The 22,159-nt window shown below is 38.4% G+C and overlaps 1 protein-coding gene across 2 annotated transcripts; it reads right to left on the reverse strand.

Moving 5' to 3' along the window:
* Positions 1-2,942: 2,942 nt before the first annotated feature.
* On the reverse strand, positions 2,943-16,318 carry nme9 (NME/NM23 family member 9). Of its 2 annotated transcripts, none has more exons than XM_041261454.1 (20): positions 16,265-16,318; positions 15,880-15,923; positions 15,253-15,310; positions 13,119-13,222; positions 12,828-12,899; positions 12,564-12,680; positions 11,227-11,302; positions 10,731-10,813; positions 10,514-10,606; positions 9,857-10,011; positions 8,989-9,182; positions 8,374-8,518; positions 7,916-8,023; positions 7,458-7,609; positions 6,793-6,937; positions 6,138-6,376; positions 5,377-5,427; positions 4,432-4,497; positions 3,520-3,618; positions 2,943-3,224 (listed from the first exon to the last, which is right to left on the reverse strand). In XM_041261454.1, the coding sequence occupies exons 2-20, from the start codon at positions 15,910-15,912 to the stop codon at positions 3,208-3,210; spliced, it is 2,007 nt and encodes a 668-aa protein (XP_041117388.1). In that variant the 5' UTR covers positions 15,913-15,923; positions 16,265-16,318; the 3' UTR covers positions 2,943-3,207. The 2 variants fall into 2 exon arrangements, with proteins under 2 accessions (XP_041117388.1, XP_041117387.1); XM_041261453.1 differs by having other exon boundaries at positions 16,248-16,304.
* Positions 16,319-22,159: the final 5,841 nt, after the last annotated feature.

Raw genomic sequence — 22,159 nt, forward strand, 5'->3', positions numbered from 1 at the left:
TGTACTGTAGGTACGCGTTTCATGTGACAACATTGTAATACTGTTGAGACAAGTTGACATTTGAAGGCAGCTGTAGAAATTAGCATGGCAGTGTTTTAAATCGTAATCGTTATACGGTTTTATAGGTGACACAGGATGAGCCTTGAACTACGTTTGACAAAAAGTGGTGTGCAGCAAATATTTTTAATTGCCTTAGCTAAACCAACAAACAAAAAAAAAGATGATATAACTACAAAACGACTCAGAAGGTGCTTATATTCTATAATACAATATTTACATAAAAGACACTACATTTTTAAACACCTGCCATAATACTGTCAGTATAGGAATTGGCTAGGGCAACCATTGCAGATGATTTGAAGTGACAAGTTTCATATTCTGTCCTCCTTGATTGCCATGTATATTTCCTTCGGGGAAGTTCCGGTTGGAAATGTGAAGCAGAGGCTGTTCTCAGGAATGGTCCCATAGAGTCATTACTTTTTATCTCTAACAAAACACCAGCAATTTGGATACAAAGACACCCGACAACCTTTTTTGTATTCTGTCAGAAGCTGTCTTGCCCATCTGGACTGAAACTAACTTGCAAAGAGATGCAGCTTTAACTGCAGCTCTAAAAGACACATACAGTATAATTCGACATAACGTGTGGGTCCTGGCCAAATCCCTATTGAAATGAATGGTGTGATAACCCTCTACAATCTAGAACCTGTCTATTCTGGAATCTGGCATGATGTGTAAGTCTTGTCTGTAAAGCACAGTCATGTGATTTTTCTTTTCTAATTTTATAATCAAGTATTTTTTTGTAAAATACAAGACCCACAAGTACAGTACAGTAAAATCCTGGTTTTCTTAATGTAGAAAGTACAATGTATATAGCCTTGAATTACTGGATATACCTGTACTGTTCTTCTACTGTATCTATTGTAATAGAGTTTTGGAAAGTGTTCAGATAGTTTCTATTCTATACCTTTTAATTGTATTTATTTTTTAGGTGCAGTATTAGATTGTGTAAACCTGCACACTGTAATCCGGGACAATTTTCCAATCCCAAGTGATGCATGCACTACATTCCAAGTGTAAGATTTCATGTGAATCCACTTAGCATTCCTATATAAAAATGTTCTTAAAGGATACATGCATTATTTCTTTATAGTTTTTACAATAACTTCAATTTTCATTTTCATAATAAATGAGTAAATTAGATGAGAGTGTCACTGTTTGGATGACAAGGACTACAAAGTTCCAGGATCCCTCTTGTGGTCAAAGTTAGCAACTGTTTTAATACAGTATGGCCTAGATATTCGAAATGATGTGCAATCCCCTTGCAAAATTAGTACCTCGCCAAAATTTTTGAGACTTTTGCTCAAAAATTGATATTTTCCAACATGGCACAAGTTGGATGAAGTTGGAAAATTGCAGTTTTTTGCTCAAATCGCAAATGTGTTTGAGCCTCGCAAAACCATCTGTGCATTCATTACCAATATAGCAATATAGAAGTGCACAAGAGTTACACGTGAATGCTCAGAATTGGAATACTACACGACAAGGGATTGTTAACAAAACCCTGCCAAGCAGCTATCACAGGTGTAGAGTACATACCAATATTCTTCAAACAAGTTTACACTTAAATGTAATCTGCACATGGAATGCAGAATCAAAGCTCAACACACATCGGTAACATTGGCACCCCCACAAATAATGCTAGTGTAGGCTATTCAACATACAACTTAAATAAAAATATATTGTAGTGACTTGTTAAACGGATAAGTGTCAACATGAAGGAGACGGGCAAAATAGCTCTGTAGCATCAAACTGCACTCTATTTTACAGAAACACGCCTGTCAGCCGGTGTTCTGAGTACCCTCCAGGCGGTGCGCAAACCTTTCAAATACATGGGTCAACATGTATAAAATTATGTTATGGTAAAAGTTAGAATCTGCTAAATCTTAACTTTTATCAGTAACTGTCAATTTACCAAGTAAGGTGGTAAATATCTGGAATTATGAAGAAACATGGCTTTTCAGACATTAACAGAAGCTACTTGGTTATTCTTGAGATTTACTGGTAAATGTCTGAAGTAAAGCGTTAGCATGTTTATTTCTGACATTTACTGCTTTACCTGGTAAATGTCGACAAGTACCAGTGAATCTTGAGATTTGTCAATCGTTACCGTAACATGTATCCTTGTTTTTATAACAGATCTCTTGAAAAAAGGTATCTTGTATCTCAGTAAAACACATATATACTATATTTAAATCTGAAAAGTAGGACAGCACAGCATTAGTTATACACTGTCAGGTTTATACTCTTATACATTGTCAGGGTACCTACACAGTTGATTTACATGAACTTATTTTGGTGTACAATACTGTAAACTTTTGTTTGCATGTTCATTTTTGTAAGAGTTACTTACTTGCCATATGTACCCTATCACACAACACATTTCAGCCAACAAAAACGAATCTTACAATTATAAAGGACAAATGCATACACCATACTACAAGCAATACATACTGAAATACATAACCTGATTCCTCTTTAATAAAAAATAATGGACCAGGTATGTAATAATGCATAGATATAAAAAAAAAATAACATTGCATCTACATCAACAATTAATAATTATGGTAATTCCTTAAAATGAACAATGATTCGGGTTTTAAAGACAGTGTTATAAATAAATAAATTCTAGAATAGTTTTAACATTTATATATACACACACACACACATATCACACCACACACACACACAACACACATAATATATATATTATATATTATATAGATATATATAATATATATATATATATATATTATATATATATATATATATATATATATGTTTCAATACAGTGTCACTCATGGGATATACCCATATATATATATATATATATATATGATATATATATATTTGTTTAAAAAAAAACAAGTTTGTTTTTTTGCTCGAGCCGCCAATGTATATTAAATGACTGAAAATTCTTATTCTCTTTATCTGTTGTTGTAGAAATTAGGGTAAAAACACAACACATTATAGAGTGATATTAAAATGTTGAGGGAATCAAAAGAAGACACCTTCTTTTAATTAGAAAAAGTAATTTCATTCCATGGTACAGTGTGGTGTGATTCAGTCTTGCTTTGCGAAGCCTGGTAATGGGTACAGTTATAGTTGTAGACTCATTTCAACTGTTATAGTTGTAAGCTCATCAAGTCAAGGTGCTTCCCCTCCTAAAAAAAAGGAAACTTTATTTAGCTATTTATTTATTTATTTATTACTATCAAATGTGTTGCTTAATAAATCTATCTATCACCATATAAAATTAACTGTTTTTGCTTCATAAAAGTACTCCTCTTTGCAATCAGACAGTCTGTGTTATCGACATCTGAAACACACATTAGGTAAAACACACATGTCAACATGAAAAGGTGCACAGGTTAAGTTATAGAAGACTATAACTTAATAGAAAAATAAAAAAAAAATCACCTGAATTTTCTGTGCTTATTCACGACAGACGAAACTCACCTCCTTCAGTGGGGTTCTCAGTGTCTGCTGACTGCTGCACTGCCGCGCTTTCAAGTCCCTCCTCTTTGTGAACAGACTGCTGATCAGTGGTATCAGCATCTAAAACACACACAATTTGTTATGAAAGAAAACACCACATTTGTTGTATATGTTGTGGTATTTCAGTAAACACCAGGGTACCACAAATGACCACAGATTATTAGTTTGCATTTCTCATGAAAGCAGAATGACCTACATAGTTTTGCAAAGGGAAAGAAGGACATTTCAATCTTATTTTAAATCTACAAATGTTATTTTTTATAAAAAGATACATTTCTGAGCTACCAAGTTCCAAAAGTTTAGACTAAAGGAAAGGTGTTTAATCAACAAAAATTATACAAAAACAGTAACAAAATGTCTGAAATCAGAAAGAAAAAAAAATTCATCCCTACCTATTGCTTAATACATGTATTATGTAGATATTCTTTAATTGATTTAATTGATTTACTTTTTATACTATTACAGAAAAAGGTGTCTGCTAAGTGAATAAAGTAATTGTTGGTTTATGCTTTTAAAGTAATTATAGTACAATGAAAGTACAGTATTAGTAAGTCATGTTTGTAAAACCCTTCAGGCCCTTTTAGAATCAAGAGTCTACAAATTGTTAAAACCCATACAAATCCTGGTGCAGTGTATATTCAGGTAAGTAAGTGGAAGCACACAACTGCACACCTCCTTCCCTGCGGCTCTCAGGGTCTGTAGATTCCTGCACTGCAACACTTTGACATTGCTCTGCTTTGTGAACTGACCGCTGACCTGCAGTGTCAGCATCTACTGTAAAACACAGTATGAATGTAAAAAAAAAAAAAAAAAAGTTACCTAACAGGTAATTCAGCGCATGTTTTAAAAAACCCTCTTTTCAAAATGTCCCACCTTCTTCACTGTGATTCTCCCCATCTTGAAGTTGCTCCTGTTTTTGCTGTTCTGTGCCATCTCCGTCTAAAACACACATTTCAAGCCGTCAATCCTACTGTTTTTAACCATGTTTTTAATTCATTTTGTGAGTTTTCCAAAAGGCTGTGATTATTATATAGTTAACAGGTCTTACTTTTTACTAGGTAGGATACTATAACTCTTTGACACATGGAGTTTACTGTACCATTTTAACCTGAGAAGCTGTCAAACTGTTTGTAAAAATAAAACATCTGTGGTATACTACACTGTTTTTAGCTGCAGAATATTAGTTTGCACTTCCAAGGCAGTTATTCTAAACTTATTATAAAACTGACTGGAATTTATTGTATCTTTGTCACAGTTTTTGTTGTTTGTGTTATTTGATACTTTTAGGTAGCTGTGTATTATGGTGAGATTAATCCCAGCCATTGCAGTTATAAATCTTAAATTTGGCAGGAGCATCTGGTTAATTCTGTTTTGATGTTTTGTAGTACCTGACAGGTTAATGTGATGAAACAGATCAATATGTATCAATTCATTAGGATACTTCCATAAGCGGTATATCCTACAGTGATACACTACATGACCAATAAAAACTAAGAGACAGTGTCGTCCACAATGATCACGTGTTTAAATCAGTTGGCATGACAACCTTCTGCCCTACTTGATTGAAGTTATGCATTTAAACACATTTTTTATCATTTGGACTTTTTACACATACACAAAGTAGACAACGTGAAGCATAATACAGCTTGCCATATCAAGGCCTGCATATCGTTGCCTTAGTGGTTATACTGTCGAAGCATTTTAAATAATGTTTAGAGAATAATTGTAGGCACAGGTGTGCCAACTCAACAGTAACAAAACTGCTGGTTTACAATAAGGTTTTCTGCTTTGTTTATCTTTTAATATAACCACACTTACCTTTTACAAGAGCTTCTAAGTCATCCACCCTGTCAAGCTCAGGTTCTAGCCCTGAAAAAAAAAAAAAAAAATTGAAATCAGTACTCATTGAAACCAGTTTCAAAAAGTTTTTTTTGTTTGTTTGTTTTTCATGTACTGACTTTGTAAATACTAAAAGAAACTTAAATTCAATGACAATATTTTCAAAGAAAAAAATATTTCTAGCTGGAACGGTTGTCATTTAATTGAAGTGTAATTGTTATGGATGGTAGTACTGATTTTAACACTTTGCTGATCATAGATGGTTTTGAAAGTCACAGACTTTCCCCCAGTCCCATCATTTTTAAGGAACTGCCCACCAGTGCTGAAAGGTAAGTCAGGGTCATAAACAGGGTCATAACCTTGGTATTAAAATCAAGACCAAGGTTATGACCCTGTTTATTTAAGAACTGGCAGCTATGAATTGATCATACCAAAAAAGACATGTAATCAAACACAGTAACTGAACAATTAGTATGGGGCATTTTGCTTTTTTACTTGGGCAATTGAATTAAATGAACAGCAGCCTACATTTGAATATCAAAAATATGTCAGGGTTGATCTAGATATAAAGAGAGAAAATAAAATTATACGTAAGATCTGGCTCAAAGGGAATGTACAGGGCCAACTTTCTTTCAAACAAATTAAAGATGTTTCACAACTTACATTGAACAAGGTTCCTATAGACATCTATTGCAATGCATTTCCACTAGAAACGAAGACAGGAATGAACAGCAATGTACCTTGAAGGTCCCCGTCTGGTCCCACTGCAATGTCTCCGAACACAAACTTGATCTTCTCCATGGCTTGCTCCTGGCTGGAGGAGCCATGCACAGAGTTCTCCAGGATGTCCTTTGCAAAGCGAGCCCTGAGCGAGTCTGGGGCCTTCTCCTGGGCTTCAGCCGGATCTGTGGGGCCCATCATGGCTCTCCACTCCTCCACTGCATTCTCCTTGCTCAGTATCATCATCAGGCAGGGGCCTCTGAAACACACAAAGATATGAGAACAGATGAGGATACAGCATTAATGAAGAGCCAGCCCCTGTGATCATGGAACTTTCATAAGGCGGTAAGGATGATTTTATTGGTATTTCTGTTTTACAAAATGCTTAATCTTGAGATTTAATTGTCATATGGGTCCGGTCAATAGTCTGGCAAAGCTGTCTAAAAGCTAATAAATAATTTAAAAATGAAAAAAAAAAAATCCTGTTTGCTGATGAGAAGATCCTTAACTCTGATTTCGTACTTTTGATTTAGCCGCATTTAAACTAACTGGTGTGCATGACATTGTCTTCCTGAGACACTTATAAGACACATATTCCTGACTTCTCTGATAACAGCCATTCTGACCTACAAAACCTGTGTACCATGTTGCTTGATCAGACCTCACACAACTCACCGACACATGTAATCAACCAGCTGGTTGAAGAAGGGCTTGCCTCTGTGCTCTTTGTAGAACTCCTCGGCCATCTCCCTGGACAGGACTGTCTCCTTCATTTGCGATATCGTGAAACCTTCTGCCTGGACCTGCTCTAGGATTTCACCTAGTTTGGAAGAGAACAATAAAGGGGTTAGGGGCTGCTGACTGACCAATTTTAAGATCCTCATTCAAAATGTGAACCCTTATGCACTCATCATTTCTGTCTATTTGTGTCACACTGTACACAGTGAACACAATAACTGCCTTTTCCAAACTTTACTCCTTCTCTGCTATGTAACTTTCTGATTGCATTTGAGTAAATCCAATAAACTTAACTTTATACAAATTGTTAGCCTACAGATGAATGTGCTTTGAGATTATGAAGACCCTCAGTATGTGTGTTTTTTGACAAGTGGAATTTCATTGGAACTCCAAATCCAGTTTGAATAAACAAATGTCCATAGCACTGTAGTTATTGCTTTATTACATGGCTTGAAACTGGAATAGTTTTACCCAAGACAAAAAAAATAATAATAAAAATCTTGGAAGAGGCTAGGTTTCTCAAAGCAGTAATGTTACAAAACCAGATTCTCAGATTTATTTTCTATTCACAAATAATGATGCTATAGCACACAACTGGTTACCTTTGTGTTCCTCCAGTGTGTCAGGCTTGATGACTGCCAGGGTCTGTTCTTTGGGGAAGAAGAAAGACAGCTCCCTGGCAGCCTCTTCACAAGTGGCACTGCCATGCAGCTGGTTTATTGGGACACTCTCTGCTGCAAACTGTGCCCTGAAGCTGGAGAGAGAGAGAGAGAGAGAGAGAGAGAGAGAGAGAGAGAGAGAGAGAGAGAGAGAGAGAGAGAGAGAAAAACATTAAAAATGATTAAAGGTTTTGGACTAAACAAAAAAAATCAGGAAACACCTGCCATAAAACTGTCAATACATCAAGGATGGATAGGGTAATGAGTTTTAAATTATTTGTTCTAAAACACCATCTCGGCTGGAAGCAGTTTAAACAACAGCGGCTAAGGAATGTTCTTGTTGCACTGTTGATTCCTGAGTCATCCCTACATGATTAGTGGAACCCGGTTAAAAACCAGACCTTTCAGGCGCTTCCTCCTTGGCCCGGGTGACGTCTTTGGGTCCCAGGATGTTTCTCCAGTATTCCACAGCTCCCTTCTTAGCCAGAGCAACAGCAAGCACAGGGCCGCTGCAGAACAGAGTTAACAAAGATCTACCAGCTGAGGGGACAGACAACTCAGACATGCATTCGCATTAGGGCTCTGCTTTTCACCAACCTCATCTCAATTGCTTGACTTATGAGTAGGGTTTCTGTTTTAAGGATTGATAAAACACCTCCCAGTACTTAGAAACACTGGAAGAACTTATTTTGTGTTCATGTAGCTGTTTAGAGGGATAATCTGATAAATATCTTAAATAACAAGAATAAGGCAACAATTTTATGCTAAAGAAAGTAAGCTGTTGTTTTTTTTTGTTTTTTTAAGCCTTTCAAAATTATTATAATATGTAAAACAGTGCAAAAGTGTGCCAGGCATTTACCTGGTCATGCTGTTAAGCAGTGCTGGGAAGTAGTCCTCCTCCACATGCTGCCTGTATAACTCGCGCACCTGCTGCTCTGAAAGCATCACCTCCTTCTGCATGGCGATGGTGAAGCCAGCCTCTTGGATCCGCAACAGAATCTCCTCTGCACAAACACAGTCACCAATAGTGGGACATCAGCTAACATGTACCATTATAGATTTGTACACACCAAGTGTTGAGCGATCTAGCATTGAGTAACTGTAATCAGCTGCTGCTAAGTTAATATTTCTATTTTTTGGGAAAAACCAGTCAAATAACTGAATGAATCATACTGTTATAAATTATGCAATGTTGCTACAGCTTCATCTAAGGAAAGCAATTTTCTAAACGCAGCTGTTTAATCTGGGTTTTAACAAGGCTGGCTATAAAACAATCAGAATACAATGGATTGCCATTATGTATTAGTTCCTCATCTATTTAAAAAAAAAAAATTGATTCAGTGTAACTTAAGATAAGCGGTGTCTTCCAAAATGTTTCAACAAATTAAACTCATTCCAACTAAGAGGCATCATGCTATTCAAATGCAGCCTGGTCTAATGATATGTTGGGTTGTTTCTTCTTGTTAGATGGTACCTTTCCTATCCTTCAGGATGTCGGGCCTGATGAGAGCCAGAGTCCTCTCCACAGCTGCCTCCTCTAGCTGCTCCCCCTCTGAAGAGGTTTTGAAGTTGGGGAAGAAGAAAGCGAGCTCCTTGCTGGCCTGCTCACTGTTGTCGCTGCCGTGGACAGCGTTGAACAGAGTCTCTGTACCATACTGCGCTCGCAGACTGCAGAAGATGTTTTTTATATCAGGTTTTGCAACATGGTGGATCTGAAAGCCCTACTTGCAGTACTATGGGGATTCCAAATTGGTATGTAATCCAAAATAACTTCTCAATACAGAAGGTGTGCATATGCCCAAGTCTGTGGCGACTTAGATCTTAAATCAGATACAGAACACTTTGCCTCACAGCTATATCAAGAGGGAATTCTGAAACATCCGTCGCACTGGCCTGTATACACAGAGCCTCATTTCATTCATTCACTCAGGAAATCTCCTTGTTGACTCATTACACCCTCTAGTTATCATGTCTAGGCTGTCTATTGTGCCCTTTAATCCTACTTATAAATCTATTTTATTAGGTGCCTTGTAGTTCCACAATATTGCCCCTACTGTACAACGGTATTTTGTAAACGGCAGGATTAACAAAAAAAACCTGAAAAAATGTACATTATACCCTGCATTTGGAAATTAATTCCATGGCTTTGTTAGAATTGAAAGAGAAGGCAGATCTATTAGTAGCTTGCTAACTACGTACACCCTACTGCCAACAGGATTGCTGCCAAATGTAATTCATTGGTTCTGTTATCCAAGCTTTTGTACTTTTGTGAATTGGCAATGTTACAAAAGCTTGAAACACTCTGTGCCACAGCTGTCTGTAAACCTGAAGTTTCAGCTCACCTGTCAGGCTTCTCTCTCTTGGCAACTTCCACATCAGTGGGACCAATGAACTCCCTCCATGCAGGGATGACATCATCAGTGCCCTCCGGCTTTGAGACCACTAACACGTGAGAGGGGCCACTGGCCATGAACTGGACCAGCTCCTCGAAGCAGAGCTGAGCATGGAAACACAAGAAGCACAGCCTTACCAATAGTAATTGAAAATACAGTGTGGCGTTAATTCCCAGTTCAATGGTAAACATTCACACAGATTTTCCAGATGAGACTATCAATTAAGAGCTTACTGAAGAGAAGTGTACACCATGAATCTTTTGTAAAATTAAAAAAGTATTTGTATGTCTTAACTATTTTTTTTTTAAAGGAGAAAAACTAGAACCAAACTACTAGTGTAAGTAATAGATTTCAAATCCTCATGTTGTTTTTATGTTTCTTATTTCATGACAAAGTGAAATGTTGAAAAAAAGGGGTTTCATTAAAATAAACATTGAAAACATATGTCAGGTACTGTATGCACAAGTTTATAACTTGGAAGGTCAGGACAAGTCTTTCTTGTACTTCTAGTTTGATATTACAGTGAATCTTTGCCCATAGTAGGATCACTTTATTTCCTATTTGTTCTTAACACAGTCCATGCAGATGGACAGATCACACTCCTACCTCATCAGTCTTGTGCTGGTAGAAATCCCTTGCTTCGGATTCACTCAGTGTTCTTTCCTCATGTGCCAAAATCTCGAAACCAGCTTCCTGGATCTAGAGTAGTTTAAAAAAAATAAAATAAAAAAATACCTTCAGACTTAGAAAATGTACTAAGTTTATGAATTACCTTCTGTGTCATTTATTTGAATAACAGGATTTAAACCAGCAACCCTCTTACCTTCATGATTATTTCATTTGCTTTGCCATGTGCGACAGCATCAGGTTTGATGATTGCCACAGTGTAGGCTTTACTGTCAGGAACTGCATCAAAATACAGAATAATATTATTTGGCTGTGATGTAGTCTCTGGGCAGTTACCAGAGATTAACAACAAACTTTTAGCCAATAGGGCTGCAAGTTTTCTGGCAGTTGACTTTAATTATCAATATGTTGTGCACTGCTGTTACTGTACTCCCAAATACACATGCACACTCACACTCCTAATAGTGCTGCACCCTTTACTTAAACAGGAGAGCCCAGTCTCTGTTCCAAAGAAGTTCAGAAGCACTAAACATACTTGTTACAGGCTATTTATACAATACATACAGTAATCTGCTATTTTGGTGCTTTGATGATGCTGTATTAGAAAAAGTGTCTTCTAGTTTACATGTAAACTCCCTGTCCTGCTATGAAAAAAAAGATCACTGGCTTGGTAAAAAATAAGAAAGTGTTACCCAGAACATCTTCATCACTTTCTTCCTTCTCAATCACCTCCTCTTCTTCCTCCTTCACCAGCCCTTCATCTTGTATCTAATTCAGACAGAGGAACACAACAATAATGAGCACTAATCAAACATTACATTCCTGGTATTTATGTTAAAGAGTAAGTAGTGGGGTTCCAATAATTATATCATTATACGTCCCCACCTGCTGTTTAAATAACGTATCGACCTAACCTACATAACAAGTGCTTTTGTGTTCCGTACCACCTCATGGATCGTTAGTGCTGTTAATGTGGGCAATAATCCTTACACTATTAGTATACTAGAACGGACATTTAGAAAAGAGCTTGAAACAGACTTTAAAGTTATGTAAAAGTGTAAAAAGTCGTCAGGATGTTAACAATGAAAAGAGAAGTTATAAGGACGTTATTTAAACAGTTGTAGCAACTCATTGGGACGTGTAACGCTATATTTTTCAGAACCCTGCTACTTACTCTTTAAGTGTTAGGCATTACTGCTAGAACAAAGAGGTTGATCAACCTATATCAGACTGGGATAAGCCCCAGCTTGATTTTCACAGAGAGATTTACAGCACCTGTACTGCATCGGCCACTTATTCTAGGGGTAATCCCTGGACAACCATGGATATGTGGTTGAGGAAGTCCAGGGTGATTCTCCAGTGTTATAAAATTCTCAATTAAATTCCTACTGTGTTTTATTCTGGATCAAATTTGACGTACAGTAAAGTAGGTAATTCCCATACAACCCAATTCACCTGTGTATATTCAAATAATGTAGTTCTAAATGATGGGTGGCTAAAGAGTCATGACAATCAAGATGATCTTTGTTGCAGTCAAGCAGTTTCACTGATACAGGAAGGGCAGCAAGACAGTGAGGAAATTGTCTTGGACAATTTTTATACACCTTTGAATCTCCATTAGGGTTTTAAACATGAAAGAACACCCACAAGTAAAGTGGCTGGATTGTGTATACGGACAACAGAAAGCCAAGGCGAGCAAACTGAGATCTTCTAACCTAGTGCAGAACCAGTGTTTTAAATGAAAACATCTGCAATAATATGTGCTTCTGTCAGAACAGTAGATTCGATGCCTAGATTGCATAACAGGTAGGATTTAGGCGCTTATTTTGCTTGCTACCACCACATTAACACTCCTAGCTTTAAGTAAAACTTTTTTTTTTTTTTTCTGTCAAACATAATGCACTGGATCACCAAACCTTTTAACCTTTACATTAGTAACAGTATGAATAGTGGTAATCTTTGTATGAATAGTGGTAAAGTTCTGTAGGCACTGATCGAGGAGGTGCTGTATGTTTTTAGTGTAACTCACCACTTTGCGCTCGGTGCCCTGCTCCAGCACTTTCTTCTCCGCTGTCAGCTGCTCCAGGACAGTCTTCTGGAGGAGGGGAGCATTGGCCCCTCTCACTACAGCCACCAGGTCACCTCCCTGCAATCACTAGCAGGTTACAACACCTTGAAACACTGCTGCAGTTTACATGCAGTAATCTCTCCTAGTCTTGTTCTTTTTGCAACATTGTATATCCACACTATGAATTTTCAAATGACACAATATTGCATGTATGATTGTACTTACACCATAAAACAGAAAGGTTGGTTCACACTTTCCACGATATCGTTCCAGGGAATCAATGCCATCGGTTTCAGCCTAAATAAAACAGCACATTTAAGTGTTTTATGTATAAGAACATATCAAGACAAGGTCAACTGCCAACAGGAATTACAGAATGTCAAACTGTATTTTATTTTATTCATAAAACAGACTTTGGAAAAGAAAACCTTCATCAATGCTAAAGGTAAAGCTTGGTGAACTTTGAATATTGTAATATTGGATGTAAGAAATAACACATAGAGTTTTTCATCTTACCGTAGCGAAATGTAAGAGGTCATCCCCTAGTTCATTTTTAATTTTTCTGAAGAGACTGACGACAGCTCTGCAGGGCCCACACCACTGCTGGTACACGTCGACCACTGTCAGGAGTAGATATGAGACGAGGCAGGAGCAGAACAGCGTTAGGAAGGCTACTGGCATGGGACTCTCAGCATTTTATGAAACTTCACACAACACATTCATTAGCATTCAACAAAACTGCTTGCAATATACAGATGCAAAAACATGGTATGTAAGAAAGCTACATACACTTAATATGCAAAACATATCACAATGCACACCCTTATAAAAGTAGTTATGAAGAATTCTAATATGCTCAAATATTCTCAAAAATCACACAATGATTATATATATATATATATATATATATATATATATATATATATATATATATATATATATATATATATACACAGTACTGTGCAATAGTTTTAGGCAGGTGTGAAAAAATGCTGTAAAGTAAGAATGCTTTCAAAAATAGACATGTTAATAGATTATATTTATCAATTAACTACATTCAAAGTGAGTGAACAGAAGAAAAATCTAAATCAAATCCATATTTGGTGTGACCACCCTTTGCCTTCAAAACAGCATCAATTCTTCTAGGTACACTTGCACAAAGTCAGGGATTTTGTAGGCATATAGTCAGGTGTATGATTAAACAATTATACCAAACAGGTGCTAATGATCATCAATTCAATATGTAGGTTGAAGCACAATCATTAACTGAAACAGAAACAACTGTGTAGGAGGAATAAAACTGGGTGAGGAACAGCCAAACTCAGCTAAGGTGAGGTTGCTGAAGACAGTTTACTGTCAAAAGTCATACACCATGGCAAGACTGAGCACAGCAACAAGACACAAGGTAGTTATACTGCATCAGCAAGGTCTCTCCCAGGCAGAAATTTCAAGGCAGACAGGGGTTTCCAGATGTGCTGTCCAAGCTCTTTTGAAGAAGCACAAAGAAACAGGCAACGTTGAGGACCGTAGACGCAGTGGTCGGCCAAGGAAACTTACTGCAGCAGATGAAAGACACATCATGCTTACTTCCCTTCGCAATCGGAAGATGTCCAGCAGTGGCATCAGCTCAGAATTGGCAGAAAACAGTGGGACCCTGGTACACCCATCTACTGTCCAGAGAAGTCTGGTCAGAAGTGGCCTTCATGGAAGACTTGCGGCCAAAAAGCCATACCTCCGACGTGGAAACAAGGCCAAGCGACTCAACTATGCATGAAAACACAGGAACTGGGGTGCAGAAAAATGGCAGCAGGTGCTCTGGACTGATGAGTCAAAATTTGAAATATTTGGCTGTAGCAGAAGGCAGTTTGTTCGCCGAAGGGCTGGAGAGCGGTACATGAATGAGTGTCTGCAGGCAACAGTGAAGCATGGTGGAGGTTCCTTGCAAGTTTGGGGCTGCATTTCTGCAAATGGAGTTGGGGATTTGGTCAGAATTAATGGTCTCCTCAATGCTGAGAAGTACAGGCAGATACTTATCCATCATGCAATACCATCAGGGAGGCATCTGATTGGCCCCAAATTTATTCTGCAGCATGACAATGACCCCAAACATACAGCGAAAGTCATTAAGAACTATCTTCAGCGTAAAGAAGAACAAGGAGTCCTGGAAGTGATGGTATGGCCCCCACAGAGCCCTGATCTCAACATCATCGAGTCTGTCTGGGATTACATGAAGAGAGAGAAGCAACTGAGGCTGCCTAAATCCACAGAAGAACTGTGGTTAGTTCTCCAAGATGTTTGGGCCAACCTACCTGCCAAGTTCCTTCAAAAACTGTGTGCAAGTGTACCTAGAAGAATTGATGCTGTTTTGAAGGCAAAGGGTGGTCACACCAAATATTGATTTGATGTAGATTTTTCTTCTGTTCACTCACTTTGCATTTTGTTAATTGATAAATATAAACTATTAACATGTCTATTTTTGAAAGCATTCTTACTTTACAGCATTTTTTCACACCTGCCTAAAACTTTTGCACAGTACTGTATATATATATATATATATATATATATATATATATATATATATATATATATATAATATATATATATATATTTTCATAGGTTAAGTCATAGGAATTCAGTATTAAAGCCTTACCCTTTAACCCTTTCATTGCAAGCATATCATCCCATTGCTCTTGGTTGTTAATTGCGATCTGCAAAACAGTATACATAATCTATGACCAGTGCATTGAAAACACTAACAGAAATCTGTGCAATTACATTTCTCTGCGTTGCTGTTCACTTATCATAGCATGCACTCTTGTGTTCATTTTGATCCTTCCATTAAACTTAGGATAAAAAAATCATAGAGTTCCTACTAATAGACACATTTCTATAGCACGTTTCATCAGAAGGACCACAAAGCGCCTCCCGCACAAACACACAAAAATGATTAAACCATTCAATTAAAAACTGTCCAATAAAGAGAAATTTAAAAAGACACAACATCTATAGTGGTGTTATTTCAAGGCTATAAATAGGAATACCAGAACATGGTACACATATCCTGCATTTACAATTAAACTAGTAACCTTTGTAGGTGCATGAAAAATTGCACACTATATTGGGCATTCTGAAATATGAAAACAATATTTAAGGTTAAACTTTAGAAAACACGCATCAGCATTCGGCACATGCAATGCACCATATTCTGTGTGTTACATTGCACTGCATTGGTCTTGTGTTTTTCCTCCGCGTTGATGTGTGGTATTGTTGCAGTTACCTGAAGTGATATTTCTTTTTTCTTCGCAGCCATGGTACACACACCTGTTGAAAAAAATATATAATAAAAAAAAAAAAAAAAAAAAAAAAAAAAAAAGACGTAAACTCGTTAATAGCCCGCAAAAAAAATAAATGTTAATAATGATATTTGTCGGGTCATCTAAAAAAAAAAAGTACTGATTTTCTTTTCGCAGTGATTCCAAGGATACATTACATGTAGTTTCAGACAACCGTTCTTACTGGGGCACTACTGACATACATCACCCCTACCTACGAGTTTTTTTTTTTTTTTTGTGGCAGCAATTAAAATACTGATCTCCACCTCATTTGTTTAGAACTAAGCATTTTTAAGATATAAATATGTTTTACCTAAATGGTAAGGTTACCTGTGCTGTATTCCAGTTAATTTGTTTGTTTGCAACTTTGGATCTGTCACATGGAGTGGCAACCGGTTTCCATTGACAACATTGGCGTATCTTGTTGCCAGGCATTTGAACCATGTGACTAGATCCACGTGACTAAAGGTTCAGGGCAAATATCTGGAAAGATTTGCAGCGAAACGCGTTCAGGAGTGCAAAAAACTAGATTGCTCAAAGAATGTTCGATTTTAAGTAAAACATTTCGACTGGTTAAAGACAACATTTAATTTAAACAACATTGTAACTATTTAGTGTTTTTAAATCAAAATGTTATATATAAGAAAAATAAATCTATATATTTCCATAGCTACAGCAGCGTTTGCCGGTGTCTTTCATTTGAAAGTGCGACTTGCAGGAAAACTACCTGTAGACAATGCAAACAAACTGTACAGGCAACAACATGATCAGAATGTAGTTACCCTGACAATCAATTTTATTTATATACTATTTCACTTCATCGGACTGTTCATCTTTTACAAAGGGCTTGGAAATTGAAAATGGCCAAAAAACAGCCCTGCCAATCGCAGAGTCGGAGGGACATGTGACACAAGAAATTGCTATCCATTTTTAATGTAAAGCCATTCCAGGCTAGTTCCTGACTAGACCTGAATTTTGCGGTTATTACGTCACATCTGAGTGACATATCAGGACGTATGATTGTTTTTTATAGCAAGAAACGTGCAGCCTGACGTCTGCTTCATTTCAACTCAATGTAACTGACATTGACGCGGTGAGAGTAGAACTCAGTAGAATATTTAAATTGTTTCTTGACTGTGTGTACGAACAAGTGCCGCTGTGTGTGTGCAGGTGCAGTGCGTTCACAATACCGAGGGCAGACTGAGCGACTCTGCAAGAACGAGTGCACGTGCGGTTTGGTTTACAATAATTGTTATATCATGAGAACGTTGGCAGAACAGCATTTTACCATCTGAAAATATTATTCGTTTGTTTTTTGGCAGACGCCTTTATCTGAGGTGACTTACAGCAATTACAGGGCAATATATGGTTACAGTGCAAAAGCAATATTTAAGTACAGTGTATTTTACAGTAAGTGCAAATACTACTATAATACAAAATGAGATAAGATGTAACACGTTAGGTTTAAAACAATTTGTGTCTGCAATGACATAATCATTGTGCAAGGATAGTGCATCAGCTGAGGTCAGGTGAGTTTAGTGCATAGTAGGAGGGGCAAGCACAGTCTAAACAGGTGATATTTAATATTAAATGTTATAAAACTAGTAAAATGCAACTTCGTGTTAGATTAATGACTCAGAAGTTTGCCTGAGTTGTCTGTCCCTAGTTTTTTTTATAAGATTAGCAGATTCTTTTCTCATTTTGGGAATTGATTTTTGGTGTAAATGCCTCGATAAATGTCTTTGAACCCGCACTGATTCACCAATCTGGCTGGGAGGACTGCCTTAACCGTTACGCTCCTGTGGGGTTGGGGAGGCAGTCATCTGGAGATGGTTTGCCTCTTGAGTCCAGGGGGAGACTTTCATGGTTCAGTGGATTTGTAACATCCGTTTCGGTTCAGTGGGTGAAAAGAGGCAACTGGCTTCACAGCAGATATTCGATTTGGGCGTTTAAAAACAAACAAATGTAATGAATGGGAAGAATGGCACTGAGCTGATTAATCTCACCCCCCGAGGTAGTCCGTTACTGTGCATTCTCTTCAAAGTGCTGTGGGCTCACCTGCTTCTCCTGTCTCTCTCAGATCCGAACCAGGCCATCTGTGTCTGGGCAGCACTGCGGTGGGATCTCAGCACAGGGCCGTGTCCGCACTCAGCCTCAATAATGACTGCACCGGGCTGCTCTGCGGCTTTGCTAAAGGCCAGGTAATTCAAGGAAAGCAATTTTTGTGTGGCGTGCAGGGGGAATTGTGAGATCGGGAGCTTGCAGGTTCAAAGCCCTGTCGGCTGGGATCCAGAGGGGGTTCTGCAGTGGCCCTTGCACGCCGACGGGGTAGACAGCTGGGAGATGGTTTGCCTCATCACGTCACAGTGAACCCGACAGACACCAGACCAGTCAGAGACCAATCAAGATGAGCTCTCGCCCCTGGGTTCAGTAGCTTGGCTACTTAGGTGAAGTTGTGGGATTTACTTGACAGCGGTAACAGAGGTCGCCTGTTTTATCGTCAGTCTTCCTCAGTTGGTGCATTGGTTGGCAGTGCTTACACACATGTCTTCAATAGTGAGAGGCTGTTTATTTATGTCCTATAGTATTTTAGGTTTGCATCCTGGCTGTGCCAAGTTGTCAATTTTACCTGGAGGTCCTTCAGGGAGTGATGCAGCTCCTACTGGGCAGGCTCCCAGTATTCTTGAGTGGGCGCCTGCAAGGATTGTCTTCCAGGGGCCAGTATCTTGCTGATACCCACAGTCAAGCTCCTTGATATAAAGGGGTGATTGTATTGCTGTGGGATTGGAAGAGACCCGCAGACATCGAGGAAACGTAATTAAACATTTCTGAATTGGGGTGAGAAACCAGGGTTGCTCAGAGAGACCACATACTGAGCACCAAATACTCTGTGTGACTGCCATCTAACTGTGGTTCTTCATATTGTTTAGATTACTAGCTATTTGCAACGACAGCGGAGGATCTGTGTTAAGGCTCGCCTACAGGTAAGACCTTGCATAGGGTTTATACACAACAAAACCTGGTGTAATGATCTTGTATTCAAAATAATGAAAAAGTTAAGCTTGTTCAAACACTCTCCTGTAATGTTCTTGCACAAAACAGACAAGTTCAGGGGGTAGGAATAGGGAAGCAGAAGTGACAATGTTGCAATTTCTTAGAGATTTTCTGTGGCAGTGACCATGGAACAGGGAAAACAGCACTGGCAATGAAGTGTGTTTATTTAAATTATTTTATTTATTTATTTTTTCTAATTGAATCCACCACATACTGCTTTCATAATTGTGGGTCAGGTGTCTATGCAGGCAATAAATAGCTCATAGATTGAAATGTGTGATGTGGGCAGCAGAGGGCAGCGTTGCACCTCTTGTGTTTCTGCATTAGCAGGTGTCCTTCACACATCTCTGAATATAGCAGCTGTCACTATACTCTACAGCAGGGGTCTCCAACCTTGGCCCTTGAGAGCTACTAGGTCTTCTGGTTTTCGTTCCAACTGAGCTCTTAGTTACTTAATTGCATCAATTATTGTCCCTATAGAAGTAAGCACAAAACCCATCTAGTGCACAGCAGTGTATTGTCAGCAAATCAAAAGGAAATTGGCTTTGATGCTGGCTCTTACTTCTATGAAGACACTTTGGTTAATCTAACATATAGGATATATGGGTGACAGGCAACAAAAACTGAAGAGCAGCTCTTGAACTTGGGTGACAGCACCAAACCCTTATAAAAAGCACAGTATATCACTCGGCATGATTGCAAACGTCTTCTAAAGTTAAGGGGACTGTAAACGTTATGCAACCTGCAGTATTGTGTATGTCAGTTGACCACTCATACACTGCTCCCAGCAGCTCCTGCCATTAGTGGTTCTGTCACTCGGGCGCACTTTCTTTTTCTCGTTTCCCCAGGAGGGTGATGTGCGAGTTCAGGTGTCTGTTCAGACGCCCCAAGGGGGAAGTCTGCTGCATAGAGCCTCTGCACGCCAAGACCGAGCTGAGAGATCACCCCATTGCACAGTACTGCCTGCTGGCCATGGTCTTCTTGATAAATGTACGCTCTGACTCTGCAGGAGTATGGGCTGGAAACACTGAAACCATTAGGTGTCGGTGTTGACGTTAAAAATGATATAGAAAAAAACAAACATCCAAAAAACAGTTGCCTTCATAACTTAAACTGTGTTACAAAATCTGGAGTAATACTAACAAAAGACGTTCTCAGTGTCTAGTGGTTTGACAGTGTTGTACAGCAATACTGTGGAAAAGCCACTGAAGCTGAAATACAGTGTTAACCAATGCTTTAGAAGCCATGTTGTCACCTCTTCTCCACTTGTTAATTCATGATCTGCTAAATATTTTTAATACAGCATTGTAGAGGTGCCTGTGCTACCATTGGTCCCATGGTCCATGGGAGTGAGTTTGAGCTGCAGCACTTTGTTCAAACTCAGAACTAGAATGGATTAGCTTTTAGGAAGCAGCAGCCCTTTTTCATCTGTAGTGTTGTCTTTAGAATATCTGCAAATTCCAAAATTGAAATATAAAGCAAATAACCACAACATGATCAACAGAAGAAAAGAGGCAGTGATTTATATTGCTAGTGCTAACAGCACTATTTCAATTATAAAACGTCTTTTATTTATCATCTTTTTATAGTTAAATCATTTCTACATTCTCTGATTGCTGTTTCGCTTAGTAGCAACTGCGCTCTCCATAAAACACAGAATGGAGATTCCTTTACTTTTTCCTCTAATTTGAGAGAATAAGAAGAATGTGTAGCTATTGATGACAGCTTCATTCAATAGTGATGGAATAAACCTTTGTTAAACATGACTAGAAAGCTTACAGTATTTTTCATTGAGGTTTTAGTGATCGGATTAAAACCATCTCTAAAAGTGTGGATGATGTTTCCTATGGCAAGGTAAGTGCCGATGAGTCTTGGTGGGCAGGCACTTATCAGTCACTGAAAGATGAAAAATGATTTATAAAACTATCCATCATCTCAAATAATATCTTCTATACAAAGCATTTTATTAATAGTTACGTTGTAATGTAGTAAACTGGCCAGTAGGGTTTATAAATGTCCAGTGCTGTTAGAATGTGGGTCTGACAAAGCAAGTCACTAGTCAAGGCTCTCTGTATTGTGTCCAGTGTGGTGCAAATAAAGGAATACAGCCATCAGCAAGCCAGTGTGGTGTGCGGGGGTGCAGTGCTGTCAGCTCCCACCCCAGCAGGAGCTCCACAGCTCTGTGGAAGGGAAGATACACTCCAGGCACTATGTAACAAACAGCAGGCAGTTTTCAAGGAAGGAGCTTAGCACCTCTCACCAGTTCACTTTTAGTTTATGCTTTCTCAGTTGACTATTAAAGGAGGGCTAGCCAATGCTTTTAAAATAAATGTTCGTATCTCTTATTAGTTTTATTAAAATCATTACTGGTGTTTTAGGGTTGCACAGATTGTTCCTGAAAGTAACCACTGGATGGCATTGTTGAGTGTGCTTTTTGTAAAACACCTTTTCAGTTACCTCAGGTATTGTATTGACTGTGTGTCATTTCAGTTCATTTCTCACTTTAACCCTTTTCAGCTTGTTGCCGCCTTCTCCCCTTTCAATGTAAAGATGAACTTTGACACAGCTGTGGATCTGTAGCAGGGGGAGATCTGTGCTTGCTCTGCTGGCGTGTTCACAGTGCTGCAGGAAGAGGGCAGCAGTCGTCCAACAACCGTCTGTCGGTCATGGCAGTGAGCAGGGAGGTGGGAAAGGGGGTGTGTGTACTTTCCCTCTCTCTGAATGGCTGGGAGGTGGGTCTTGGGGAGATTGTTAGTGCTATAAGATAATGATCTACTGTTTCCTCAGGTCTACCCTTTTAGATGCGCTGAATGTGTGGAAGCGCTGGTCGGGATCGAGAACCAGCGGGGAGGAAGAAGCAACTTAACAGCGAGACAGTGACAGTGGGGAACCCTTGGGCAGACCCCGGAATATTGTGTAGAGCAGGCTAGTGAACCGTTAGAGTAGGTCGGTGACACGTCCACTGGAACAGACGCTGAAGTACCACAAACAGTACTTCACACCTGATGATCAAAGACAAAAATAGAGATCCCCTCTGAACACTTGAAACGACTACCATATTAATTCGAATTTAAGATGCAGCCCAAATTTTCCACCCTCAATTTGAAGAGCAAAATAGAACATCAGCAGTATGATAATATATATATATATATATATATATATATATATATA

The sequence above is a fragment of the Polyodon spathula genome, chromosome 10, assembly GCF_017654505.1.
Source record: "Polyodon spathula isolate WHYD16114869_AA chromosome 10, ASM1765450v1, whole genome shotgun sequence".
Classification (NCBI taxonomy): Eukaryota; Metazoa; Chordata; class Actinopteri; order Acipenseriformes; family Polyodontidae; genus Polyodon; species Polyodon spathula.

What these genes read in the sequence shown, in the direction of transcription:
- nme9 (XM_041261454.1), bottom strand. Translation starts at nt 15,912, where the DNA reads ATGGCTGCGAAGAAAAAAGAAATATCACTTCAG. An exon ending in AAGTGATGAAGATGTTCTGG is followed by an intron (nt 10,814 to 11,226) that starts GTAACACTTTCT and finishes ATTTTGATGCAG; the next exon opens with TTCCTGACAGTAAAGCCTAC. An exon ending in CTGGTTGATTACATGTGTCG is followed by an intron (nt 6,377 to 6,792) that starts GTGAGTTGTGTG and finishes TGTGTGTTTCAG; the next exon opens with AGGCCCCTGCCTGATGATGA.